This window comes from Herpailurus yagouaroundi, unplaced genomic scaffold, assembly GCF_014898765.1.
Source record: "Herpailurus yagouaroundi ecotype Mexico unplaced genomic scaffold, PumYag 203, whole genome shotgun sequence".
NCBI classification, from domain to species: Eukaryota; Metazoa; Chordata; class Mammalia; order Carnivora; family Felidae; genus Herpailurus; species Herpailurus yagouaroundi.
In genome coordinates this window covers 4,213,322-4,232,599 of record NW_024412434.1, presented here as the reverse complement: position 1 = coordinate 4,232,599, position 19,278 = coordinate 4,213,322, and the positions used below count along the sequence as shown (strand labels likewise).

Here is a 19,278-nt window from a genome sequence, read left to right as displayed (position 1 = left end):
TAAATATTTTTTAAAAAGTACCAGAAACACACCCCAAAAAGATCATGGAAGGTGAAGAAAAACATACTGAACATACCATTTAAAAATATCATTTAAAAATAAAACAAATTTACATGACTCAATCAGGATATGTGCAACATAAAAAATTAAAATATAACATTTTAATTATTACTTAGACAACTAATAACTGATGGTGAAATACAGTATTTTTCACAATTGAAAACTCTTCAAAGTCAAGTCATTTGGGGCTGACATTTAGATCAAAATACTCTCTCCTTCCTCCTATCCTTTAAGGAGAAAGCTGTATTCAGAGAATACTCAATTTTAATTTTTAGATAAGAGGTAAATATCATAGTCTAAAAAAAAATTAAAATAATTTGATTAAAGTTTTGTTAGTAATAGATCTATGTTCAGAAAATAGTGTTCTTTGCAAATACATTTTTTAAAAAATTATTCCAACAATGCAGAGGTACATGCACAAGGTGAACACCCTTTACTGCTTCCTAGTTCCATTTCCTAGATAAAACCACCATTGTTAAGTTTGATATATTTTCCTAAAACATTTTTCTTTTTCTTTTTTTTTAATTTTTTTTTTTCAACGTTTATTTTTATTTTTGGGACAGAGAGAGACAGAGCATGAACGGGGGAGGGGCAGAGAGAGAGGGAGACACAGAATCGGAAACAGGCTCCAGGCTCTGAGCCGTCAGCCCAGAGCCTGACGCGGGGCTCGAACTCACGGACTGCGAGATCGTGACCTGGCTGAAGTCAGACACTTAACCAACCACGCCACCCAGGCGCCCCCTAAAACATTTTTCTGTAAACATATTTTATCTGAGCTTATTTAGCTCTAGAAAATACAGGCTGCTATGCTATTATGAGGGAAAAACCCAAAGGCTACCTTAACAATTTGTTAAATATATGTCTTAGATGGCTATAAAACCTTTTATTTCAAAGAGCAGTCTTCTTAAGGAAAAAAAGGGGGGGGGGCAGCGAAGAACTTTCTAGAAATATCACACAGGATTGTCAAACTGATAACGTGATGAGCAACAGTGGTTGGAACAAAGAATTTATTTCCTCCAAATAGAGATTTTTCTCCTGGAGGTCTCAAAGCAGCCTGTCCATAACTTTCTAAACCTAGATCTTTCTCTGTCACTCTCCAACAACCTCAGCTCACCTGCAAGCTCCACACTCGAATGTTCCATTTCCTTCATGACACTTTGGACTGCTAGGGATGCCTTCATTTTGGCACTCACATTCACAGATGAACTGAAGAATAATTTCTACTTCTTCAGTAAAGCCCAGAGGCTTAATTTTAATGATTTCAGAATTCTTATTTGGACATTTATTTGAAGTTATGCTAATTTCAAATTGAACCTTGAAGGAAAAAAAAACAATTAAATTAACAACTAACTAAGCAATCTGAATCTGCTAAAAAGTATTTCAAAAAAGCTACTAATTTCTTTTACTGTTTCTCAAATTATAAACCGTTTCTCAAATCTATAACTAGATTATAAACAAGCAATTTTTTCTTTCCTTCAGAAAATGCTTATACAACATACCTCATCTCCAATGGAAATATTGGAACATTTTCTTCCATTTTCCCCTGTTCCATTCACCCCATTCTTGCAGTAAGATTTGTAATTTATTGTTACTCCTTCTGGCAATTTGCTGTTTTCCAAAATGACTTCTGAGGAAAGGGACTAAAAGAAAGACTAATCACACACAGGAAAGGCAAACAAAATGCTACTATAAAGTACAATGACTGCGTAAAACCAATGGGCAAAATGAACTATTAAGAAAATAGTATTATTTAAATAAAAGACTTGGAGCCAAATTCTGAGCGACTAGAAAACACAGACTCCAAAGAAACAGGCTCTAATTAAAATTTTTCAAAATAATGTACATGATTAAAAAGTAAGAGTACTGGGGCATCCAGGTAGCTCAGTCGGTTAAGCATCCAACCCCTGATTTTGGCTTGGGTCATGATCTCACGGTTCATGAGTTCAAGCCCTGCATCAGGCTTTGCACTGACAATGTGGAGCCTGCTTGGGATTCTCTCTCTCTCCTCCTTCCCTGCTTGCACACTCTCTCTCTCTCTCTCAAAATAAATAAATAAACTAAAAAAATATAATAAGATTATTTGTGCTTTAATTATTGATGATCATACAGTGCAGAAAAAGCCCAATATAAATTATGAAAAGTCCTAAGACCTCAGAACAAACATTTTCTGTCCCCATTTGGCAATATGGCTCTTCTCTGGCCCTACCACTTCCAGCCAACTAGGGACTAAGGTAAACAACTGACTATACACAGTCTGGGAACACATATGCTTAAGAGCCATTATAGGCCAGGCCAAAAAAACCAAACAAACAAAAAACAAAAACATCACCAAACTCAAAACCCCAAGTACGAAGAATTCAAGCCAATGTTTTTGGTTTTTTTAGAATATCAGAATGCTCAGGACAAAGAGAAGACTCAGCGGTAAGCTGTCTCTTGTTCACATGCCTACATGCATGTGACTAAGGAAAATATTAAAATATTCTGTTGGGTGGAGAACTCTGGGGAAGACATGAACCAAAAGGAATCTTGAAAATCTCTGTAATACAAAAACCTGTCTCTTTGCGTAGGGTCTTTCCAAAACATTTTAGGAAACCTTAACATGAGGTAAAAAGTATCTTAAATTCAACCTGTCAAAAGGTTGAGGGTGGACACACATTGATTACCATAATGTTAGAAATGTCTCCTGACTACTTAAAATGATTATTCATCAATGCTTAAGCATCAGAATTAGCTGTAGACAATTCAACTTCCTTTCATGTGTGGGGAAAAAAATCTTATAAGTCTTTTTAAAACAGTTAAAGCATACACACACACACACACACACACACACACACACACATATATATTTATATATGTAGATATTTTATGGTACATATATGTGTGAGTGTCTGTGTATCCCTTGAGAACAGAAAACTGCATCTCTGAATACATGGCAAGAGAAGAACTGGCAAAAAACTTTTCCAGAATAATTCATCACAACCAATCTACAAAGGATTGAGAAAGGGGAAGAGAAGACTGAAGTAATCCTGTAAATCTAAATGTAAGTTATGCTCCACTTGTTTTCCAACAAGGAAACCTATTTAATGACATTGAATATTTAGAATCTTCCCCACATGTCTTCATCATATTTTTGCTTTGTTGAGGCTATGTAAATAATTATGCTTTAGCAAGAGAATATAAGATGTTTTCCTCCAGATACACAGAATGTTAGTTTTGTGTTGTCCTCTGGGCTTGCTAAATTGCATATGAAGAGAGTTTTACCTTCTTTGAGCAAAGTATTCTCAACAGGGTATTGTCTAAAACAGAGCTTATTTAATATGTACTTACATTGTATGCATCAATAATCAACTGAATTACATTGCTGGAATTTGCAGATAAAGTTCCTACTGCTGACTTAGGGATCAAATTTTTCAGTTCCTGAAATTAAAAGATAAAACACATGAGATACAAATACTATTCATTCAACCAATCAGCATCTACTGAGTATACAGTATTTATTTTTAATGAGTTCCCTATCCATTTCCTAAATAACATAAGGGGTCAGACCAGAAAAAACAACTCATTTTATATGTGATTAAAACTTAATATAAACCACTTATGTAAAATCCAGCCAGTCTGGCTAGTGACACTTTCCCACATTTCAACTCAGACATATGATTTTGCCTCTAATGACTAAACTTAAAGGGTCTAGAAACTGGTTCTTCTTTTTAACCCATATATGCATATATATATATACAGATAGACAGTTACCTTGTAAACAGGCTGAAATTCTTCAGTAACTGCAAAAATTGTCTGAATGTTATTTTCACTTAGTTTCTGGACAAGGTGAGCAATAGAAGGATAATCCTAAGAAATTAATAAAATTTGTAAGTAATTACATCCAATGTATTCCAGTTTTCCAATACTTTTGAAAGTAATAATGATCTGCATATATAACTGGATTACTTACACAAGACTGCTTGAAATAACACAAACAACTGCAGACATGGGAGATGTGTGCACATGGGTTTCTAATTTTCTATCTTTATGTATGTATAAAAACTTCAATAAAAAGAATTTAAAAAGCAAGGCCTATGTGTATTAAATGTTAGAACAATTAAATTGAAGAATTGTCAATAATTAAAGGCTGTATCATAAATCACTTAAGAAAAAGACCAAATTTCGCCAGGGTTTAGATTTCTTCTAGAACTTGAATAACTTGACAATCTTTGTTTTCAGTAAAAATAGAGTGCCTACTTTCAAAAATCTTATAGAAATAAGATGAGAAGTATATGATTATACAAATTATTTGCTTAGGAATAATATCAACTTTGCTACCAAATGATATGAGCAAGTGAGAAAAGCCACAGCGACAGGTTGAGGCATGGAAAAAAAAAATAGTGTTCAAGCAGCTCCTTTCACAGGTGGAGGCCCTTGGCTCAGCAGCAGGAAGCAAGCACAAAGCCACATCTTCAGAACAGCAACACTAGTTTCCTTGCACATTAGGTTAGAGCCCACACTTACCAAAATAACAAACCCCCAAACCTAGTAAAACCTACAAGCTTAATCACCCACAATACTCTTAGTATTAAACACTAAAATTCCACATGAGTTCATTCAATGTATAAGGAATTCAGCACTTACATAATAATGGCTCATTGTGTACACATCATTTTCCAGGTGACACTGTCCATCATTTGGTAAAACAATGCCACCAAGTTTCCCATCTCCAGCAAAGTGAAACCCAGCATCCGTGGAAAACACCAGCAGCCGTGTAACATTCCTCCAGCCAATCAATGACTTGAAAAGAAAATGATTTCAATTTAAAAATACTATCCACGATCACTGCACATAAATCTTTAACCCTCATATAGGCTGCCATTGTACTTTTAACCTAATTCTGTATCTTTTTAGCTTCTTTTTTTTTGCAGTGCTAATACTCTTGCCAATAAATGCACAGAGCCCACGCATTAAAGGCCCTCCACCCCATTGGAAAACTGTGTCTTGCCTGGTTGCCCATTTCTCTCAGCTAGTTTTTGAAAACTATCTTTGGGGCGTCTGGATGGCTCAGTCAGTTAAGCATCCGACTCTTGATTTTGGCTCAGGTCATGATCTCACAGTTGTGGGATCAAGCCCTGTGTCGGGCTCTGTACTGACAGTGTGAGCCTACTTGGGATTCTCTCTCTTTGCCCCTCCCCAACTTGTGCATGCTCTCTCAAAATAAATAAATATTTAAAAAATAAAATAGTAAAAATAAAAAACTGTATCTTTTAAAATCAACGTCTCCCTCCCCCACTAGAAGGTAGGCTAACTCTATGGGGGGGCAGGGAGCACATCTGCTTCTCCAGTAGCAAGCACAGGGCCCAGCACACAGTAGGTACCTAATGAATATTTGCTGGGGAAACAGAAATGTCTCAGCCCATTCCGTTCTTTACCTACTGATGCTGCCTTGTTCTCATCCATCCTTCCATCCTTGCTCCCACCTTCTATAGTATATGCCTCCTTTATCAGCCCTACAGAAGAAATCATCTTCTCCAAACACCTGCCCTACCTAATTCCATCCAGTCTACCTCATAGGTACTATTTGTTCATTTATTTTATTCTCCTTTATTCAACAAAGAATTTAAAGTAGCAATAAAGGGGCACCTGGCTGGCTCAGCCTGTGGAGTGTGCAACTCTTGATCTCAGGGTTGTAAGTTCGAGCCCCATGCAGAGTGTAGAGATTACTTAAAAAATAAAATTTAAAAAAAAGCAGCAATGAAATCCTCTTCTATGGTAAATTTGTAAATACATTTGCCTAAATTTACTCAATACATCTTGTATATATCCTCATAAAGCTGTAAATTCCTTGAAGATATGAATTCAGTTTACTAATGCTGGCAATCCAAGTGTCTCTTGCATCTAGGGAAGTTGGTGGAACAGTTACTCTCAGTCAGCATGATAACCATGGAAAGACAGTAGAGGCCATGGATGCTATGGCTTGCTCTAATCCCACAGGCTGAGGCACAGCTGGAGGCAGCCCAAAGAATGTTCTCTCCACAGGGAGCTGCCAACAGGATCACAAATAAATGATTGTGAGAAAGGGTGGCAGGCTAGGCACTACCTGGAATATTAATCTTTCTTCCCCTTTAAAAGCCGAGACTATCTTTAAATTACAACTGCCCCAGGGAGAAATCAAAAGTAACAACAATATAGTACTTAATATTTGCTGAGTGCTTACTGCCACTTTATATGGATTACTGTATTTGTATTTCCTAACAGTCCTATCAGGTATATCTACTACTGTCCCTTCATACTGAGAAGGATACGGTCCTCGAGTGTGGCTAAGTAAATTGTCTAGCATCAGTAGCGATGGGAAAATGTGAAACCACGTTCGAACAGTCTATTCTCTTAAACACTATACCACACTGCTACACCATATCATTATCTTGGATATCTTGGATATAAGATATAGCACCTTAGCAAAAACTGGTCGAAAAATAACCATTAGGAAGCTTCAGGAATCAAGGAACAGGGAACATATATGAGCGTTCTAGGGAACAGGGGTACTATAAGGAAAAAAAGAGGAAAAATGAGACAGAAGTAGGTCTTAAGACAAATCTTATTTAATACCTCACAATGCTTACTGGTTTCAGCTTCAGCCATGTCATGAAAATGTCATCTCAAAATCTTCAGCTGCTAAATGGGTCATAGAATTCTATCACTAGTCTAATGGAGATGAGCTTACTAAAAACCTTACAATTAAAATTATTAATAAGGGCGCCTGGGTGGCTCAGTCAGTTAAACATCCTATTCACTCTTGATTTTGGCTCACAGGATCTCACAGGTGTGGGATTGAGCCCTACAGTGGGTTCCAGCTGAGCATGGGACCTGCTTAAGATTCTCTCTCTCCCCCCCCTCATGTGTTCTCTCTCTCAAAAATAAATTCAAAAAATAAATACAATTATTAATATTGTAGGGCTTCTCAAAATATATATGTTCATATAGATTACAAAGCAGAATTTAAAAAGTTCTTTTTGAATTACTAAGACACAGGAAGGCATCTTTCAAAGACAATGAGAAGAAAACTGATCAAAGGAAAATGGTATTGGAGATACAATTCCATTTGAGCTCTTTTAATTCTCCTGGTGATACCTTGGACAAGATCAATTCCATCTCTGGCACAAGCCAGAAAGTCAGGACACCTGTGCCTCTTCTAAACACCTAGAATGCTAGCCAAGCATAGCTAAACTGCCCCACTGTTTCAAATGGTGAGCATTCTGGCTTTTAAAATCCCGTATAAAAGAAGTAATTGCCTGGTTGAAATAAGGACGTAATGATTAAATATGCTTTTACAAAACACTTGTGTAGCTGGAGGGAATTTAAGGGATCCAATTCTGTACTTCTCTGGGATAATGAAGGATGATTTGGTACGTAGGTAATGTTTCTGTACTGAGAGTAAAATCACACCTAAAATTCATACAATAGCCCTTTGCAGGAAATGAATGCACTTACTCCGCAAACTGCAACTTGCATGATTGCATCAAAGCCACCTTCTGGAGAATCCAAATTTCCAGATATGCGCTGTTTACCAACAAGTTCATTAAATACTTCCCCTTTATCAGTAAGACTGAGCACATTTTTGTAGCTAAATGGGCTGGTGCAGTTTTGTTCACTTGTGCAAGGGTTCCTGAGCTTGGCTGGTGTTGTACTAATGTAAGGCATCACGGTCTTCTCCACAAATGAGCCAAATCCTGTAAAGGAAAAATGCATGTAGAGAGAAGGATAGATGGCTGGACAGACATGAACTTGCATTAAAAAGAATAAAGTATGTTACCACATAGACGTCAACCTTTTTCTTTAATGAGAAATAAGGTTTTAATAATAAAGTTTGGAAAGGAGATCATTCTAACACAAAAAATCCAGGTGTAAAATGAGATTAGGCTGTACTGGCAGGTGTAGTCATTAATTAGTAACGAATTACAATTTGAGTACTCAACATGTTTATAATACAACACATGAATGGAATAAGTCCCTGTTTCATTATCTATGGTGGTATAATGTGTGTTAAGTAACATGGTAGCATAAAGTAACAGAGGAACAAGAAGGGACAAAGATTACTAGATATGTGACAGGATTAGGTTTCCTTTCAGAAAGAAAAGGCTAAAAACTGGCCTGTTTATTTCATAAGTATGTGATGAAGAACAAAATTGCCAAGACTTAGACAAATGAAAATTATTAGTTTTCTTGATATCCCTACCAATCCGGAAATCTGAAGTAATCCTTCTCATTTCATTCATCAGATCCGTTCCAAGACTTTTGACATTCTCCAAATCGTCTTTCATAGAATAGGAGAGGTCCATAAGGTAGTAGAGATCGATAGGATAGTCTTCAGCTCTCTTGAATTTTAATGTAAATGTCTGCGGCTCCCCTAATTAAACAGAGATTAGAAAACGAAGTTAGTTTCCAGCAATCAAAAGCAAATGAGAAAAACCAAATTGGATTCAAAAAATAAACACTATAAAATGAAATGTATTACTGCCATAATCTTTTTTTTGAATTTTTTTTTCAATGTTTATTTTATTTTTGAGAGAGAGAGAGAGACAGAGCATGAGCAGGGGAGGGGCAGAGAGAGAGGGAGACACAGAATCCGAAGCAGGCTCCAGGCTCCGAGCTGTCAGCACAGAACCCAACGCAGGGCTCGAACTCACGAGCCATGAGATCATGACCTGAGCCGAAGTCGGAAGCTCAACCGACTGAGCCACCCAGACACCCCACTGCCATAATCTTTACAAAAACCTGGGAATTTCACTGGTTAACTAAATGAGTGTATACTCCATTTCATTCAACAAATACTTACCATGCTAAGCACTGGGCATTCAAGATGAAAAAGACAATACTCCCATGGGCAAGACAGACAAACAGTAGATTTATAACTATGACCAAGGACAAGAGATAGATGAAACTGCATAAATTAAACTGGGGTGGGTAAGGCAGGGCACATTAGAGAGTATACCTGACTTCTAGAGGGTGAAGGTGTAAGACATTCTGTACTCTGTTTATATGTTAAGTAAACATCATCTGATTTTTACTTCAGAAAACCTGGCAAAAAAAAAGTTTTAAAAATGAACTGTAGAGACAAAGAGCCTTGTTAAGAAACTACTGCAAAAATCCTTGAGGAAGACATCAAGATCTGAACTGAAACCATGAGGAAGAAGAGGCAAGGGATAAAAGAGGCAGAAGGTAAAATGCATTTAGAAAACACAGAAGAAAGAGAAGGTTTGGGTGAAAACTCATTGTTTGTTAACTTGTGGATGTTCTCTATACAGATTTCTAGTAGGCAGCTGAGTAAATGTGTTTGGGGCTTAGGAGAAATGCTGTGTTACAGCACACAAATGGCTTTAAAGTTACGAGGGAAAAGCAACAATTAACTGCACTACAAAGAGGAAGGAAGAAAAAAGACACAAAAAGGAGACTGGAAAGTAATGTTAAGAGATAAAAACTAGGAGTGCTACTGCTGAAGCCAAGAGGAGAGCATTTCAAGAAGTTTCAAGGAATGGTACAGAAAGGTTAAAAGAAGAAAAAAGGCCCTGACAGGGATCCACTAGGTTTGGTGGTTCAAAGTGATGGTAGAGCTTTGCCAAAACAGGTAGAGAAGCAGACTGAAAAGTGCTCAAGAGGGGAAGTCATGGAGACCACAAGTGTGCACCATTCTGTTGAGAGAAAAGGGACGGAAACTGGGAAGTGGAGGAAGAAGGCTTGTTTTCTTCTTTCTTTTTTCAGATGCAGGACTGCCACAGATTCTCATAAAAACTTACTATTTTCACAACATTAAACACATACAAGGAAAAACACAGGTTAGAATGTTGTCTGTATATTAAGTAATTATACCTCAGGATGGATACTTTTATTTTTAAAACCCATTAAATATAATACTTTCTGACTCTTTAACAGAATTTGCTTTGAACATGAGGCAACCTTTATTATTTCAAGTATATGTGACTTGCAGATTGCTATGTCTGCTTCAAATTTCTAAACTTTGACACATTCCACATTTCTATGTGAGTACCAGTCCATATGTGAAAACCCCTTGATGGAAAATATAAAGTTGTCAAAAAGCTCCTGTTGAAATAAAGGTATTCATGCAATTAGATTTATGTACCTGATCGCAACTGCAAAACCAACTGCTGAGGCTGGATTTGAGTAATATCTTCCGGCTGGAGCTTCTCTGCCATTCCTTTGCTACGGTTCGTTACATTTTTATTTTTCTTTACATCTTTGGAGCCTCTGGGATTTTCTATGTCATCTGGATGGCAACCTTTCTTTTTCAAAGCTTCTAAATCATCACATCGCGCAGACGTAGGCATTCCTTCTTGTAAAAATGTCTAAGTGACATACAAAATATAGGTATAAATAGTAAGTATAATAGCCAAACATCCTGTTTAATCATAATTGCACACATGCAATATTTAAATGCAAAAATCAAGTGACACAACTAACACACTTCATTTTTGTTTTTTAACGTTTATTTATTTTTGAGACAGAGAGAGACAGAGCATGAATGGGGGAGGGCAGAGACAGAGGGAGACACAGAATCGGAAGCAGGCTCCAGGCTCTGAGCCAACAGCCCAGAGCCCGACGCGGGGCTCGAACTCACAGACCGTGAGATCGTGACCTGAGCTGAAGTCGGATGCTCAACCGACTGAGCCACCCAGGCGCCCCTCATTTTTGGTTTTTAAACAAAATACCCTCTTCACCCAAATCATATGCTCTTGTTTAAAAACAAACAAACTCATTCTCTAGAAAAGTAATACCTTTGTTAATATATTATTAAAAATTTATTACTTTGGTAATATTTAGGACTGACTTAAATGTACATTTTAACTGTCCCACTTTCAAATTATAAGTATTTAATCAAAGGAATTTCTTCAGTGAAATCACTTATTCAGAATGCTTAATGGCCACTAATAATGTATATACCCAAATACTGGATAAGTATTTTTTTCCCAAAATTTCCCTTAGAAAAATCTTATATAAGTCTCTCATTAGCCTGAAGATGTCTCAATTAATGATACAATTTTTAAAAATGAGACCAAGAAACTTAACACAGAATTAGTAAGTATTCCTAGAGGTTTGAAAAAATTTTCAAGTATTGGCTAGTATTTTAAATAAGCCTTTTAAAATTTATTTTTAAAAACAATAATCACAGTGATGATTATGTGACAATACAAAACAATAATCGCAGTAAAATTTGATTACCTGACAAGGTCATGAATATATTTCCACAGAGTGCATTTTAAAAGAATAAAAATAAAAAAGGTCTGAATGGTATATAAATGGTACTTGTGGCTTGGGGTAAAATTTCCAGTAGTGATATGACCTCAAAATGTGTTATACCTCAAACAAATTAGATGGAAATAAAAATATTATCAGATGACTGAAGAAGTATCTCAGTGAAAGCAAAACACTGCTGTTAAGATGCACGTAAAATCTCTGAATGAAAGTTTTTCATGAAATCTGAGAGAGGAGAAAAACAATGACCTTAGTGTATGGGTGGGTATGTGTCACTTCAAAATGTGTACCTATAACAATCAATTATTATAATAGACATTTGACTATTTCACATATATCCCTAAAAATTGTATATAATTGTACTAGGCCAGAGTTGTTTGTTTTTTTTTGTTTTTTAATTTTGACACTGGGAAAATGAGGAAATGCCTTTTATTTTGGGTCACTTTATCTTCAATTTCATATGGTATTTGTTTACTGTCTACAAATCTCACAGTGCTGTGTAATGAGGATATTTAAATACAAAGAATATACAATGGTTTCGATCAGTTACTTTTTTTGATCAGTTACATAAAGAGCATTTATGTAACTAGAAAAACACCTGGAAGGGAATACCAAAGGTCAGATAATTCAAAGCTGAACTACTTTCTTGTATTATCAAACCTAAAATACTACCAAAGCACAGGAGCCTAGCGTGGAAAACTTAAGACTGTAACACTCAAAGTTTCACTAAACACATTCTGAAATACCCTTTAATAATTTAAGAATTATGCCACAAATATCAAAGGCTTAAGAACAGTTTGGCAAGTAAGCCTTACCTGAGACAAAACTCAGAGCACTCCCTATTTCTTCCACTGTCTCCAGATGAATTCCAGAATACCATTTTTATGAGAACAGAAAGTGTCACTAGGAAAACTTTGAAATAACAAAACAAAAACCTCTGATTTTCCCTTTCATATGGTTAAACCATACAAAATACCTGATATTTGACCAGTTACGTACAGCTACAAACAGGCAGTTGAAATGTGTGGGGTCAAATGTCTGACTAAAATCAAGCAATTAACCTTTGACCTTCTGATATTATTTACCCTTGAATAAATTATAAATCCTCAAAATGACTTCCCTTTATTCTGTTTTGATTCATTCATTCATACATTTACTTTTTCATTTAACATTAGTAAGCTTTCTGAAAGGTATCAAGTAAGCATTGTACAGAGATGACCACTGAATAAAATTTAAACCCTAAACTCAATGGGCTTTTATTAGGATGCAAATCAATTCTATTTTAGTTTTAATTCAAATATAATTAGGAAGGTTAATTTCTACCTCTCCTGTCAAAAAAAGAGAAAAATCTACAACAGTCAAATTAAATGGCTAGGGATTTATGGGAGGCTATTCAATAGAAATACAATGCATGCCACAAAGGCGAGCTACCAACGTACTTTAAAATTATCTAGTAGCCACACAAAAAGAAAAAATAAAAAGAAACAGGAAACTAATTTTAACAATATATACAAAATATTATCATTTCAACATTATTAATGATTTTTTTAATCATTAAGTCTTCAAACTTTGGGATGTATCTGGAGCTTACAGTAATTCTCAATTTGGAACATCTTGGAGCATATTTAAAGTGCTCAATAGCTACATGTGCCTAGTGGCTACTGTGTTTAAATAGCACACCTCCAGACCATCACATAGTGTTAGACACAGAATTGATACTTATTCGATAAACACTGATTTAAGTGAAAATCATATCTAACATTTCATAAGGGTACAAAATTGGGCAACAGTAAATGACTAGAGAGTAAATGCCTTGAGCAATCTTACTTACTGAATTTACACACCATCCACAATTTGGCCCTGCTTGTATACATTCTCCACAGGATTTGGCATTTGCTTTTAAACATCTATTTTCATCTGTCAGGAGAAACAAAGAACAGACAACTTTACTTGAAGTTTCAAGAGAGAAAATAATGAAAAATGATTAAAATGCAACATATATAAACATTAAATATGAATAGCAAAATATGTCATATATTGTTACATATTATAGTACTATATATTATATCATATCATATCACATCATGTTACGTTACATTATGTTATGTTATGTTATGTTACATAATAGTTACTGAACTGATCCAGATGTACTCCAAAGACTGGTGATTTCAGATTACCTTGGCATAGAGAGCCATGAAAAAATAGTGATCTTTTTCTTGTCTTCTAGAGCAGACTACGTACCAGTAATCTATACGCTTATTCTTTTCCTCAAAGGCATAATTTCAGGATCTATTGTTTGATGGTCATAATTGTCAGTTTTCTTACAACTGGGTAAGATATTATTTATTTTCAATTAACTCATACTACCATATCCATACCTCCAGAAGCATCTGCAACTGCTTTCCTTTTATTTTTAGTATGTAAATACTTGAAAAGCCCAATTCATCCAGTCCACAATCTCATGATTTTTCAAGCTCTATGTCCAAAGTATGTCTCACATTTCTTTGACCCTACCTAAGGATCAGCATGCCTTTCATGTGGTAAGCACTAACATGGTCTGTCTCCAATGTGTATTCTCTAATTATAAACCTAACATATACCCATAATAGAAAATTTGGAAAATATATAAAAGCATAAAAAACAAAAAAAATCACCCATAATCCACTCCCTAAGAGATAACTACTGTTAACACTTTTGTATATTTCTTTCCAGTCTTTTTTCTATAAAGACAGATTAAAAAAAAAAATAGCAAGGAACCACACATAGAGACATTATTTATATAGAGAATACATATTTTGCATACTACTTTTTATACTTTATCCTGTTTCATTTCCAGCTCTTTGGAACTGGAAGCCTGGGTGGCTCAGTCGGTTAAGTGTCCAACTGTTGATTTTGGCTCAGGTCATGATCTCATAGTTCATAAGATTGAGCCCTATGATGGGCTGTGCACTGACAGCATGGGGCCTGCTTGGGATTCTCTCTCTCTCCTCTCTCTCTCTGCTTCTACCCCGCTCAGGTACTCATGTTCTCTCTCAAAATAAACTTTAAAAAAAAAAATCTTCAAAAATATGCCTTTTAATGGTTATATATTACACTATATTAATGTACCCTATTTAATGTTGGACAAATTTAGATTTTTTTCAATTGCATAAGTGCATCATTCACACACTTGCTCACGTGCACACACAAATTCTCCAAACACAAATATAAACATATATGCACATATATGTACCTACTGTGGTGACCATTCTCACAATGTAAAACTCTAATGATTTCCTTATCACAGATGAAAAACAATAGAAACACTGAGTGGAAAACTATTAATGTTTTTAATATTCTTTTTTTTTTTAATTTTTTTTTTTAACGTTTATTTATTTTGAGACAGAGAGAGACAGAGCATGAACGGGGAGGGTCAGAGAGAGGGAGACACAGAATCTGAAACAGGCTCCAGCCTCTGAGCTGTCAGCACAGAGCCCGACGTAGGGCTCAAACTCACGGACTGCGAGATCATGACCTGAGCCGAAGTCAGCCACTCAACCAAATGAGCCATGCAGGCGCCCCTAATATTCTTAATATACACTAACTTCTATCCAAAAGTAATATTCTAATTTATAATCCCACAAACAGTATACAAAATACCATGTTCACCAAACCGTCAGCAAGCACCAAGAACTTTTTTAAAAAATTGTTTTTAATGTTTACTTATGTTTTTCAGAGACAGAGAGAAAGAGTGTGCAGAAGCAGGGAGGAGCAGAGAGCGAAGGAGACACAGAATCCGAAGCAGGCTCCAGGCTCCAAGCTGTCATCAAAGAGCCTGATGAGAGACTCGAACTCATGAACCAAAAGATCATGACTTGAGCCTAAGTCGGCTGCTCAACCGACCGAACCACCCAGGCGCCTCCAAGTACTTTTTAAATATAAAAAATCTTTTACTCATTTAATCCATATAAATTAGAGTATCAATTCACTTGTCACTTATTTAAGGTTTCATTCTTACCATATTTTACTGACCATTTGTTTTCTAAATTTTGTTTGCAAATGATTCCTCTATGGCATTCATCTGTTTTTATTAGGTCTCTATACATGCTAATGAAATTAAACCTTTATTGAGTTTCTCATCTTGTTGAGAAGATGATGGTGTTCTGACATCTACACACTTTGAGATTTTATGTTGTTGTTGGTTTTAAGTAAATCAACATTATCATTAATTTCCTTTAAAGTTTCTTCCTTCATTTTTCCATGTAGTAACTCCTTCCTGTTCTGAGATCAAATAAATGTCACATGTAATGTATGTTTTGAGATTTGGAGGAGGGAACTACACATCCATTATTCCAGAGGTGGGTGCACCATGGTTTGTAAGAGGATTAAATACATTTTCAGCTTTACTTTTTATTCATCTTCTAGATAATGCCAACATTTTGCCAAGATTTTATGATCAAAGAGGGAGAACATCTTCTAGAACATCAGTTGTGATAGTAATGGCTTGTTCATAATCCATCATCCTACACATTTACTTTATTTTCTAATACATTACACACCTTTGCTTTCTCTCTGCTCACTTAAACCTCTGTTACAATCTTAAAAGACCTTTCTGCAGCGTACTGTATTCCTGTGGCTTCGGCATTTCTCTAGCCAACTGGCCTTATCTCTATTCTGGGTGGTAGCAGCGAGAGGAGCCGGATGCCGAAGGGCCTTGCAGGCCCCTGTGAGAACACTGCCTGTCACCCTGAGTGAGATGGGGTGCTGCAGGGCTTTCAGAAGGAGCAGCATGATGGAATCTAACTGATCAAGAAGTAATACAAGACACTGAAACGAAAAGATAACCAGAAAACTTTTTTTTTTTTTTTTACCTGCTTGGCCAAACACACAGCAAATTGAACTGATCAGTCCAATCCAGAAAATCAGTTGTAAATTCATCTGAAATACAAAATGTACATGGCTAAATATTAAGAAAATAACAAAAAAGATAACACGTTAAACACAAAACATTCCCAGTCACCTTATCTTCTGTTGATTTCATAAACATAATACCTCTCAGACCATTTCTTCTGCCATCCTTCTTTATATCCTTTTTCCCACCACCTCCCCTTCCCAGTTACCTCATCTTTCACTTACTCTACAATAGTTTCCGTGCCAGATCCCTGAATCCATTCTTGCCTTTCTCCCTATCAAATATATTCTAACATCTAATTAACAGTGCTCAAAAAAGTGCCAAGTATTCGCTAACACCATAAAAGCGATTAACAGTCTTTGTTCCACGGAATCTCTCTCTATGCCTATTACCTTCTGTGGCTCCTATGGGGGCCACACAGCCAGCCACATCCAGATGCCTCCGTTACCTCAATACTGAATTTTGAGTGAACCGGTTGAAATCCTCACGGGTCACCACCTTGATTACAACTTTTCAATAATTTCCATTTCTCCTCAGGCTAAGACCAACATCCTATACAAGGAAGGCCTGACTTAATTTTTGAGTCTGATCTCCTAGAATTAGTTATCTTTTTAAATAAAATCAACTTCTATGCATGGGATTAGTGAAATATTCCATTCAATTCCCTGTAATTTCTAGATCTACAAATGAGACCTAAAAAGAAAAAGTTTGGGAGGGTAGTTTAAGAAGACCTGACAGAGGCTTAAATGTCTCCCCGAATCTCCAAAGATAAATTAAGTATTATCCTGTATATTATTCAGAATTATCCCAACCTGCACCCATTAGGTATAGGACTATTTTCCATTTTCATAATATTAATCTACACTTTAGCAGAGCTGGTCAAAGATGGGTCTCGCCACAGGTCACTAACCCTATCCTTTAACTGTTTACTATTCTTGGACCAGGAGCCAATTATGCATGAATATCTGCCTCTCCCACAAGAATACAAAAACCAAATACAGTATAGACCAAAAATGTTTTTAAAATGATTTTGAATGTAAAGTACATATTCAGATGACACGTATGTAAAAATTACAGTGTACAAACATAAAGTACATACACATAATATAAAAATAATAGGTTTCTTTGTCTTAAAACCGTCATAGTGTTTTCTTCTTTTCACTTTCTTCATAAAAACAATTATGGCTGCGTAACTGTGTTGGATTTTCTTCTGTCTTGGTAAATTTCCTTTAGTAGGAAAAACATTTCTTAAAAAACAAACAAACAAACAAACCTCTAGCTTCAAAAGCTTCTATTCTAGGATGCTATTCCCACTGCTCTGGGAGAGTGTTTCAAAATTGTGCTCAGAGCACCCCAGGATTCCTGTGCCTCTTCTGCTGTTAAATGCTGTTTAAGCTTTCTCTGTTGGCTTCCCAGAGAAGAGCAGTAAGAATAACTTGCGTAGCTACATACTCTACACTGTGCTCAGACCAGAAAGTTCTGCTGTGCCACGAGCTTATAGTTTTGCTTACATATCACTTTAACTGCATCCGAAAGACCGACAGAGGCAGAGTGTCATGGAAACAGGCCATGCCTGCAGTTTGCCTTCTATGGCCTATCCAACAGGTTTATGTGCCATAAATCCACATAGACTAAAATTCTAAGCAATTTGCATAATGTTATCAATTCCAAAGTTATGACAAAAAGGGCCTGGAACATTAAGACTGTGATGAATGGACCATCTGGGCAGTTTCTACACAAAGTGAACAGAACAAATATTTGTTCCATATATGGGCTGATATGTGTTTCCTCAGGATATTCCTCAGGCTACTTCATGACCACTAGACTGCTTTGAAAAACCTTTTAAAATATTACACAATTCAGAGGGTTACCACTAAGCTAAAGTTACTAGGTCACAGAAACATTCTATTATTAGTCAGCCTTGCAACCTTATGCTATGTACCTTTAAAATATTACTTTAACCACCCTGTCCTTTTCCTTCTGCAAACCTTGACAAGCCAGAGATCAGCCTTCTGGAAGAGCTCCAGACCCAGAAGGCAGAACAAGGCTTTAGTGTTGAAGAGCAGCTGAGAGAACAGGACAGGAGCTGAGAACAGTTTCAAGGACACTTGTCAACTCTCCTGTGACTGGTCAGCACACTCACAAGACACAGAGAGGCACTGTCATTGGCTGGTTACGCCTGTAAAAGGCCAGTCTTTCCCTCAAGGAAACAGAGAAGCCACTGGAGACAGAAGAACGCAGCAATGAAGGGTAAAGAGCAGTGAGGACAAGGCTGAGAAGAGATCGGGTTAGAAGTGGCCAGGAAGAAAGTACGCCACAGGGAGCAGGACATGCGGAGGAAATGGCACAGAAGATTCAGCAGCCTCCCCGTCAATCCAGCTCTTGAAGGTACTAGATACTCCTGCATGGGTGGGGAGAAGAAGGACACCCCAAGAGCTTCCTGCAGCATTTCAGAACCTCCTCAGGAAGCACTTCTCCAAGTGTGGCCTTGTAAGTATCCACTTTAGATTTACCTGGATGCCCACCAGGGCCTAAAACCACAAGCTCGGTAGGTGAGGCTTGTGCTCCACTGATTCCCAAGCAAAGGAGTTTCCTACCAAAGGCATTCCATGCAGAACAGTTCAGTATGAGGGGCCAACAGGGAGAGATGCCTCCAGGCATTATCCTGATCCTATCTTTTGTCTCCTGTTTGAAATCAAAGGCCTAGAAATAATTATCTACACTGTTCTCCATTCTGTAATCCCCTACTCCCTCCTCAACCAGCTGTAACTGGTGTCCATTTCCTACCATGCTTGTGAAACTGCTCTTGCAAAAGAGAACCCTCCAGGACTTATCTTACTGTCTGCATTCATTTATTCATTCATTCATTCATTCACTCAAAAATGTCTTGACTGCCTATAATACGTATTCTGCAAGATACATCAGTTTGCCACCCACAGAATTCACACAAAGCACTTAATACACATCGCCATTCTTTCTTAATGCACTCTAGTCCTCGGGCTCTCCTGGTGAAAGGGCGGGCCTAGGCCAGCTGACTCCATCTTGTTCTGTGTCCTTCACCTTGACCACACCTCCTC

The 19,278-nt window shown here is 36.7% G+C and overlaps 1 protein-coding gene and 1 long non-coding RNA gene across 4 annotated transcripts in view; one reads left to right on the top strand and one right to left on the bottom strand.

The window, feature by feature from the left end:
- Positions 1-19,278, bottom strand: part of ITGB1 (integrin subunit beta 1) — a 47,344-nt gene that overhangs the window by 12,730 nt on the left and 15,336 nt on the right. For both annotated transcript variants that reach the window (XM_040451024.1, XM_040451025.1), the window contains exons 2-11: positions 16,161-16,227; positions 13,142-13,227; positions 10,181-10,403; positions 8,279-8,449; positions 7,534-7,772; positions 4,684-4,839; positions 3,811-3,906; positions 3,388-3,477; positions 1,560-1,700; positions 1,175-1,374 (exon numbers count right to left, since the gene is read on the bottom strand). In XM_040451024.1, the coding sequence (XP_040306958.1) occupies positions 1,175-1,374; positions 1,560-1,700; positions 3,388-3,477; positions 3,811-3,906; positions 4,684-4,839; positions 7,534-7,772; positions 8,279-8,449; positions 10,181-10,403; positions 13,142-13,227; positions 16,161-16,227 (1,469 nt within the window). The remainder of the gene's footprint in view (positions 1-1,174; positions 1,375-1,559; positions 1,701-3,387; positions 3,478-3,810; positions 3,907-4,683; positions 4,840-7,533; positions 7,773-8,278; positions 8,450-10,180; positions 10,404-13,141; positions 13,228-16,160; positions 16,228-19,278) is intronic.
- The window catches only part of LOC121014631 (uncharacterized), an 8,663-nt gene continuing 7,679 nt past the window's right edge, over positions 18,295-19,278 (top strand). Inside the window, exon 1 of one of the 2 annotated variants that reach the window (XR_005783319.1) lies at positions 18,295-18,691. This is a non-coding gene — a long non-coding RNA (uncharacterized LOC121014631). The remainder of the gene's footprint in view (positions 18,692-19,278) is intronic. The other variant, XR_005783317.1, reaches the window with a different exon arrangement.